This window comes from Prorops nasuta, unplaced genomic scaffold (genome assembly GCF_024137725.1).
Source record: "Prorops nasuta isolate Cenicafe-Biocafe unplaced genomic scaffold, Cenicafe_Pnas_1.2 PNAS00017, whole genome shotgun sequence".
NCBI classification, from domain to species: domain Eukaryota; kingdom Metazoa; phylum Arthropoda; class Insecta; order Hymenoptera; family Bethylidae; genus Prorops; species Prorops nasuta.
The window spans coordinates 70,045-79,861 of NW_027116814.1; the positions used below are offsets into that span (position 1 = coordinate 70,045).

Genomic DNA, 9,817 nt, shown 5'->3' on the forward strand with positions numbered 1-9,817 from the left:
GACACTCCACAGATTATTTAACTGGTTTGCAGAAATTTTACCTTTTAGAAATGTTTGCACAATACTCTTGCATGCTAGTTGATGTGTTAATCAAATCCAGTCAAGACAAGCTTCATATATTGTCTGTGATGTTAATACCTTTGAATATTTGATTATCTTAGCCGAAAGGTAAATTGCCTCAAGTACATCTATGGAGAGCTGGAGTTTTGAAAACTGCAGTATCCTTGTGTCAAGCCAACTCCATTATTAAGCTGTTAATAGAATGCATAATATAATAATAAATGTCTAATTTCAACATTATAAATTCACACAATTCCGATTACTCTAAATTCTATGACTAGTAATACACAATATAATACATATATATATATATATAGATTTACTAATGTAATTTAGTGGTGCAATAATTTCATCCAGTATCGCTTTGCCTATTAATATTGTTTCTGGAATAGCTAAACTATTACCTTCTAATGCTTCCTGCATAATATCCCTATAGTGGCTACGGATACATTAGGTCTGTTCTTGTTACCTACACTTTTTACACTTTCTGCACTTTTTCATATTTCTGTCTTCATCCTTCGTATAAGTTGGAGCTGTAAAAAGTACATAAAGTGTTAAAAGTGTTGGCAACAAGAACAGATCTATTGAATGCAAAGATTTGTTAAGGATATGCCAGAGCAATATTAAAGATAAAGCAATATCTATATTAACTACTTACAATTACCTATGTCACTATATAAATTTTATATTGGCATAACCAATTGAATACATTTATTTATCTGTTAAGTTACCTGAAATTTATTCACATTTCATTTGAAATGTACACATAGTAGAATAACCTCTTTATTGGTTTTCCCTTTTGACAAAAGGTACTCTGATTATGGAAAACATTGAAAGGAAATACATACTTTGATTCCCAAATAAGACAACATAAATTTCCTTAAATCTGGTGGTGTTGAAATTACTGGTTCAAGGCCTATTCTATTGGACAAACAGAAAGTAAAAGTTTTCATTTGATGTTGAAACGATATGAAATACCTCCAATATATCCTAACATGTTGCTATTATGACTTACAAAATTCATAAACATTTCAAAACTGTAAGCTCGATACTAGAATATTAATTATACTAAGTGGAAAGAGTACTGCATACATTTTGATCATAGTTTTATTGCTCCATGACCTAATATGAAATTCTCTATAGTATGCTAAATGTAAAATTTATTTTGTTTCTCGAAAGACGTCTAAAATTCTTATGTATTACTAATCAAGATTTATTCTTTAACTTACCATCTAAAAGGTACTGTAAGCATATTAATTAATATGCGCACACAATTGCAACCTCCTCAAGACAATACTGGAAAGATTTTTGTTGTTAACAGTTGCTGTTCATTCTCCAGGGTGAATTTGAGTTTACTATGATAACACCAATCCAAATTGCTCAATTAGTGAGCAGTGAATGTATTTTACACCTTGTAGTTTCCCTGCAATATACAGTTAAATATATACTCTGCGAACAGAAAATATTATTAAGAACCTATCAACAAGCTGTTTATAAAAATCCTACAATCATCAGAATTACCTCTAATATTAAGATATCATTGTTTCCTAATGTCTGACAGCTACTTCTCTTTCTATGATGATTTATTCTATTAACGTCATCCCAAGTTACTGATTTGGTGAACGATGAAAGCATTCCATAGCTGGTAATTTTCCTAGAATATAATAAGTTTTTACAAAGGATCAAAATCTCTTTATTAGAAGAATATTTGGGATTAAACAATAAAATTTATACTTATCTAAACATGATAATTTTTACTATCCATAACCTTTTCTAAAGACCATTTCTGCTATTCCATATTGTTCCGCCGTTCAAACACACGCATATCACACATTCAAATAGAAATGTCAACTAAATAGCTGTGTTCTAACTTAAGACAGCGCTAATTTGAGAATCACTCATATACTAAAAATTTATAGATGACCGTGCACATTTGCCAATTTGGCCTAGTAATTTTTCGGAGAAAATTCCCTCTACCGAAATTTGCTGTACTACGCTATAGCTGAATCTCACACACGATTCAATTTCCCACTGTGCATGGACATTACGGGCCCGGCAAGTAACTTTTTTGTTCCTTTTTTTTCGAAAATTTAACTTTTGCTAAGGTGAAAAAATATACTTGCCTAATATTTGGATTTCATCACTTTTTTTAATAGGATAATTTTACTATATTATTTATGTTAGATGGTTTATGTACTTGCCGCCTTTTTTACAAGCGAAGTCTATTTTTTGTGGGATTTCATAACGTTTTGTAAAAGTAAAATATTTTAAAAATTAAATTATTCTTTTAATTTCTATAGAATTTAAAGAAAATTTCCACCCTTCTCATTTTTTGAAACGCAGCGCTTATCTAATAAAAATATGTATATTAATATTGAAAAAATATCACAATCAACACATTGAATTTATTGATATTTGTAATGCATTTTGCATAAATGAACTTCATAATTAATGCTCAGGCTAGTTTTTTTAATGTTTTCAGTTTCACCATAATAAAAGTTTGATTAAATTTTTCATAATCAATAAACATACTTTCAACATATAAAAATAATTAAGTAAATATGTATGTTTTAATTAATTTACATTTTTTTTTATCAACATTTGACATTTTACCAACATCTAACTTTGCCAAAATTCAGTAACTCCATCAGCTGCTTGAGGTAATACAGGGGCAAGACTGGACAAGCAATTCGTAAAGCTTCAAATAAGCTACAATGAAGCATATAATCAAAGTTGGCATTGTCGTTTTGCATACGCCGTTTCTTAAATTTTTAGCGCCAATCATTGTTACGTTTATGCTGCTAACTCTTGACAAAGGTGACATAGGAGATACATTGGCGAGTCGTCCTTATAACATTTCCTGTGCCAAAGTCCTCAAATTTTCGTTTCGTAAATTTCTACACACTTGAAACTGGTTGGATTTCTGGTGCTGCAAAATGGAGCCAAAACAACTAACTTTTAGACTGAGTTTCAATTGAGAATAAACACGCATTTTTTCATCCATACCAATTACCAGTATACTGCCTTTGGCCTAGAGTACTAGCATAGGTAACAGAGGAAAACAATCAGCAGCTATTAACTCAATTTTACAGAATTTCATCCAATGAATCTCATCTTTAAATTATGGCTGAGCAATGGACGACGATTTTCTTAATATTGGCTTATTCTTACTTTGCCAATCTTTCAATGCTTTCATCTTTGCCTGTTTCAAGTCTCAGAATACAGAAGTGAAAAGCACAATCTTTGATCCAGCTTCAATAGTCAATATGTGAGCGAACCTTCTTCCTGGGTTTTCTAATTCAATTATACCAAATGTATTTAAGTCAAAGCACAAGTATTACTATTTGCTATAATACACTTGCACAGTGACTGTAAAATACTAAATGATAACACTATAAGTAAGCCTGAAAACACATTCATCATTTAACAATCTTAATCTTCAAAGAAAATAAATATTTGAAGGAACATGAAACATCTCAGTTACTTAACAATATTTGATTTTGCTCCATCTCCATTTTCTTTATTGCTTGTTGACATAACTTCTGTAATATTTGGTTGTCTTCGCATCTTTTGTAAAAATCTACTATCGTATAATTTATTCAAATCCAAATACTGGTCAACTTGTATTTTACATAAATGAAGATTCTTTGGAATGTTACACATCTTTCTAATAAGCATTGCCATAATTTAATCTGAAATATTTGTTCGTATACAGGGTGGAACGTTAACGCCGCACTTCCTTTAAACAGGTTATTCCTGAGACTTTTCTAAGGAAAACGCCGTTGGCCGTTTTAAAATCTAGCCACTGGTTAACCCATTAACGCCCAAAACGGCAAGAATCAAAGGTTTACTTTGCGATCAGATTTAAAGTGCTAAATCTTGTTGCACATATCGCAAAATACCTTTACTTATGTTTTCGAGGTCGCTCTACAAGATGGTATAATTTAAATTATGATTTGGTTGCGTGAAAAAAAGATATAGTGACTTTTTCCTCAAAAAGTGCTAAAAATTTTGCGACAAAAATTTTAAAAGTTAAATTTTCTACTAATATTTGATGTTCCTCTTCATTAAAAATGGGCACAAGTTGGCACAAACATTCCAAAGTTTCAAAATATCGTCCGTAGGAAATGAAAAATTCTTGATGGTCGAAGCAAAATGGCGGCAAACACGATTTTTTGTTACAAAATTTCACAAGCTTTTTTCCCATCAATTACGAACTTTATTGAAAATTTTCCAAGGATAAAAATGTCTTATAATTAATTGAAGAATATTCTAAATTTTTTTCAAATTTTTTATAAACAATTTTTTAAATTTCAGTCTCGTAATATTAGGAAAAAAAAATTGTTTATAAAAAATTTGAAAAAAATTTAGAATATTCTTCAATTAATTATAAGACATTTTTATCCTTGGGAAATTTTCAACAAAGTTAATAGTTTTTTAGAAAAAAATATTAATCTCGTTTACAAGCTGAAATTGGAATATTTTAGCATTTTTTAGGGTCACAAGTCATTGATATTTAGTAGGTTACTTATCTTATACCCACATTTTTCCTATTTTCAATACTCTTTCTTAATGTTTGTTAGGAAAGCATGTTTTGCAAACATATGCGTTGCATCCTTTACAGAATTTGTATGTTTTTATGGGACATGATGAGCATTTGCTCTGCTTTTCTACACGTTTGGATACATGAGTTTGTGTAATTTCTTTTTCTCGATTTGCTAAATAATGCTTAGCAATATCTAACGCAAACTCTTTTGTAGACTTTTTATTCCCGGTACTAGCAGTATTATATATAACAACCGAGTTTGTAATAGATGCCTGAATCAAACGTGTAAAAACTACCCATGTCCATTTTTTACTTCTGATGCTGGGCAATAAATTATTACAGTGAGCATCATGAGTATCAACTCCTCCCTTATATTTGTTATAAATATGAAAAGCGTGTGGAAATTGGATTTCTTTCTTTTCATGTTCTTTAGAACTATAACGCTTTATTGGAAGAGTTGGATTTACACCTGCCGCCGTAGATGCTATGGACACCGGCTTTGAATCCATTACAGTGATGTAATTTATTTGACTATTTTTGTCATTTTTAACAGCAAATGTTCCTCTCTCTGCCTTCTTACATATTTCGTTTTTAATTTTAACTCTATCATTCCTAATAGTACCTGTGGCTCGTAATCCTATATTTCGTAAGTGTAAAATCAAATCAAAACTTGTGAAATAATTATCAAAATAGACATGGTAAAGATTTATCTTTCGAGGAGTTGTATTATGCAGGAAATCTTTTAGTAAATTCATTACTACTCTGCTACCTAATGCACATTTCATCAGCACATTCGTTTCTATTTGATTCTTACCACAGTACAAATCCCAACCTAAGAGATAACCATTACTAGTACACAGTCCCCACAGTTTTAATCCAAATCTTATTGGTTTTCCTCTAATAAATTGTTTCAAGCTCGTTTTGGCATATGATTTTATTATCATTTCATCAATTGACATTGCAGTTTGGAAATATCCAAATTGAAGAATGTTTTTTTGGAATAAGTTTATCAAAGAACGTACTCGCCATCCTTTATCATTTGGATTATTGTCTGATGCTTTAGAATATTTTATATGAGCTTTTATACTTTCGAATCGATTACGAGACATTACTGACGAAACGACGTTAGCAGACAAAAAGGGATCAGTTGACCAATAGTCGCGTTGTGATTTTCTTTTGTTAAAGCATGAAAAAATTAAAATTCCTATAAATATATCTAAATCAGATCGAGAAAGTTCAAAATTGTTTTCCTTTGTTGCTGCACTAATATAATTTTTGATTTCATCAGAAAAAAAGGATTCGAATAATTGAACTGGTGTACTTTGCACAATCATTTTTTTCTGGCTGTCAGATAACAGTGTCTCATTTTCAATTTGATCTTTACAATTTTTTTCACCGTCAACCCAGTTATAATCATGTTCTGCTTTTAATTTAGTTAAATTTGCATAATAACCCTGGTATACTTTTTTATATGACGTACAAGGAAAATCATTATAATTTTCATTGTCTGAACCAGAATCATTATCGCCAGAATAATTAGGATCGGGAATCGAAATTATTTGACTAGATTCTTCATGTGAACTATCATCATCAGATTCAATTTCTGACATTCGAACTTGTCGTTTTCTCTTCGACATTTTTGAATTATCAAATATTTAAGAATATAAAAACTTTAGATAAAGACTATATAAAACGTTACATGTGATGTAAGAAAAATAATTGATATAAAAAAAGAAATATAACAAAGAATGAAGAAAAACTTATAGTAGACCGTTGATGATAGATTTCACTTCAATCAAAAAAAGTAAGCGCTAAAAATGTATTGCATACCGTCAGTGAATCTTTTTAAAGCTTTAAGTATTGTGCAGCTCTTATAAGAGAAGTCTGTTCACCTTATTAATATGAAATTCATTTTTTCTAAAAAACTATTAACTTTGTTGAAAATTTCCCAAGGATAAAAATGTCTTATAATTAATTGAAGAATATTCTAAATTTTTTTCAAATTTTTTATAAACAATTTTTTATTTTTCCTAATATTACGAGACTGAAATTTAAAAAATTGTTTATAAAAAATTTGAAAAAATTTTAGAATATTCTTCAGTTAATTCTAAGACATTTTTATCCTTGGGAAATTTTCAATAAAGTTCGTAATTGATGAGAAAAAAGCTTGTGAAATTTTGTAACAAAAAATCGTGTTTGCCGCCATTTCGCTTCGACCATCAAGAATTTTTCATTTCCTACGGACGATATTTTGAAACTTTGGAATGTTTGTGCCAACTTGTGCCCATTTTTAATGAAGAGGAACATCAAATTTTAGTAGAAAATTTAACTTTTAAAATTTTCGTCGCAAAATTTTTAGCACTTTTTGAGGAAAAAGTCACTATATCTTTTTTTCACGCAACCAAATCATAATTTAAATTATACCATCTTGTAGAGCGACCTCGAAAACATAAGTAAAGGTATTTTGCGATATGTGCAACAAGATTTAGCACTTTAAATCTGATCGCAAAGTAAACCTTTGATTCTTGCCGTTTTGGGCGTTAATGGGTTAAGGAGATATTAAAGATTAAATTTTGTATGCAATTATTGATTTTATATATGATTGCAGTAGTATTGGTATGTACGTGTGGCAAGTGCAAGTATAAGAGAGAAGTTGCTGCTATGACGTTTCACTCTCCCCTTTTATTGATTTTTTCGGAATCGTTGAGAAGTTGCTGCCGGTTAGCTGTTTTGCTTTTTTATTGATTAGCTGGAAATTTGGAGATTTAATTCGCGTTCTCGAGCAGAAACTAACGCGTACGCGCAATTTACCTACGGAGAATCTTGGTTAACTGTTATTGTGTGCGTCCCCATACCATTTAATTTCCGATGCCAAATAATTAATGGGCAAATCGAGATAATGTAAATTAAATTCTATGAGGATTGAACACTTTAAACCAAGACTATGCTCCAGTCAATGAGCGCTCAGTTGTGCATATCTGTCGTTCATTGACTGTAAGCGAGAGAAGGAAGCTATAGCCGAATTGTCGCGTCGTTGACGGTTAGCCTAATAAATGAAAAGATTGCGTAATCAAATGTTTATTTACCTGATTTTATGGAGCAACTTCAAGGATGTGCAGCATTGTAAATGTACTCCATATGGCCACCTTCAGCATCAATGCACGCCCTTGCTCGTCGGAGAAGATTTGCTTGGAAAGTGGCTACCATCTCAGGTGTGATCTCTGTGATAGCCACATCCAATCGCGCTGCTAGTTCTTCCTGATCCCGCATTAAATATCTTCCCGTATAGACCTTTTCTTTCAAGGCCCCCCAAAAGAAGAAATCTAATAGATTCAGATCAGGAGAGATCTAGCAGGCCAAGGGATGGGACCAGCACGGCCGATCCATTTGTCGGGAAACTTGCGGTGCAGCACGCCTTTTGCAGTGGCCGCGTTATGCGGAGCTGCTCCGTCGTGCTGGAACCACATTTTCTGCCGAATAACTGTCCAAGCAAATCTTCTCCGACGAGCAAGGGCGTGCATCGATGCTGAAGGTGGCCATATGGAGCACATTTACAATGCTGTCCATCCTTGAAGTTGCTCCATAAAATCAGGTAAATAAACATTTGATTACGCAATCTTTCCATTTATTAGGCTAACCGTCAACGACGCGACAATTCAGCTATAGCTTCCTTCTCCCGCTTACAGTCAATGAACGACAGATATGCACAACTGAGCGCTCATTGACTGGAGCATAGTCTTGGTTTAAAGTGTTCAATCCTCATAGAATTTAATTTACATTATCTCGATTTGCCCATTAATTATTTGGCATCGGAAATTAAATGGTATGGGGACGCACACAATAACAGTTAACCAAAATTCTCCGTAGGTAAATTGCAAGTACGCGTTAGTTTCTGCATTAGAACGCGAATTAAATCTCAACATTTCCAGCTAATCAATAAAAAAGCAAAACAGCTAACCGGCAGCAACTTCTCAACGATTCCGAAAAAATCAATAAAAGGAGAGAGTGAAACGTCATAGCAGCAACTTCTCTCTTATACTTGCACTTGCCACACGTACATACCAATACTACTGCAATCATATGTAAAATCAATAATTGCATACAAAATTTAATCTTTAATATCTCCTTAACCAGTGGCTAGATTTTAAAACGGCCAACGGCGTTTTTCTTAGAAAAGTCTCAGGAATAACCCGTTTAAAGGAAGTGCGGCGTTAACGTTCCACCCTGTATATATGATATAACCTATCGTATAGTTACAATCATTATCAGTTTCAAGAAAACAAAAAGCAAAACATGCATTTGATTAATGATTTCAATACCTGAAAGTTTAGCATATGATTATTAAATACCTTAACAATTTCTTTCAATTAATATCCTCCTGATAATGACCGATGCACATTAATGTTGAAAGTATGCTTCTCATTGGCACAGAGTTGTAAATATTAATCTTATTTAATCCAGTCAGCTCTATCCTCATCAATGAATATGAAAATGTTCTGTCTTAATTTAATCTGAAAAAGAAATACCACAAAGTATATTACATCCTGTATTGTAAAATATATTGTTATACTTATCTAATTCGCGAATCCTTCAGTCACTGTTAATTGAATTATTTGTGATTGTAGAAATTAACAGATGCAATATCGCAATACGATGAATAACCTCACTGCATTAAATAAAAATAACCTCACATTACAATTTACACAGTTCAATATAGTCGCCGATTTGACAGTTCACAACATATAGTTTGATCGTTGAGTATATTATGTTGGAAGCGTTGTGAAAATGACGTCATTTTTCTTAGCCACCAACTTCAGCCCGAAACATACAGGGTCTTTTCCTAACAGCGGAGCATAGGAGATTCGTGTTAGTTGACTATAGCACTCGGAATGATGGAATCTGCGAGCGCTGATTGGTCAGTTACGTATAGTGCCAACTTAAAAGAGGTCACTACCAACAGTTGGATACAAAATATGAGATTCATCCGCCATATTGGTGTGTAGAAGTGTTTACATGCTAATCAAAGCAGAAAGTGGTGTAAAAGGGAGAAATGTCAAAAAGGTGAGGTTACTAAAGGAAAAATATTGAAAATAATAAATAGAAACTAAGAATATTGTGTGACAGTGTAAATAAAGAATAAATGCAGATAATAATATTATTAAATGTACTAAATATTATTTTTCATGTGATTTTTAAAGATCAGATATTTTT

At 31.9% G+C, this 9,817-nt stretch overlaps 1 protein-coding gene and 1 long non-coding RNA gene across 2 annotated transcripts; both read right to left on the reverse strand.

The window, feature by feature from the left end:
• Window positions 1-884: 884 nt before the first annotated feature.
• LOC136779695 (uncharacterized) lies at window positions 885-1,730 on the reverse strand. The gene is made up of 3 exons (XR_010823649.1): window positions 1,582-1,730; window positions 1,290-1,483; window positions 885-981 (listed from the first exon to the last, which is right to left on the reverse strand). It is a non-coding gene; the product is annotated as an uncharacterized lncRNA (long non-coding RNA).
• A 2,899-nt stretch (window positions 1,731-4,629) lies between these two features.
• LOC136779743 (piggyBac transposable element-derived protein 3-like) lies at window positions 4,630-6,243 on the reverse strand. The gene has a single exon (XM_066737504.1). It carries the CDS (start codon window positions 6,241-6,243, stop codon window positions 4,630-4,632), a length of 1,614 nt encoding a protein of 537 aa, XP_066593601.1.
• Between the last annotated feature and the right edge of the window lie 3,574 nt (window positions 6,244-9,817).

Excerpts from the sequence above, each read along its gene's own strand:
- LOC136779743 (XM_066737504.1), bottom strand. The coding sequence starts at position 6,243 with ATGTCGAAGAGAAAACGACAAGTTCGAATGTCAGAAATTGAATCTGAT.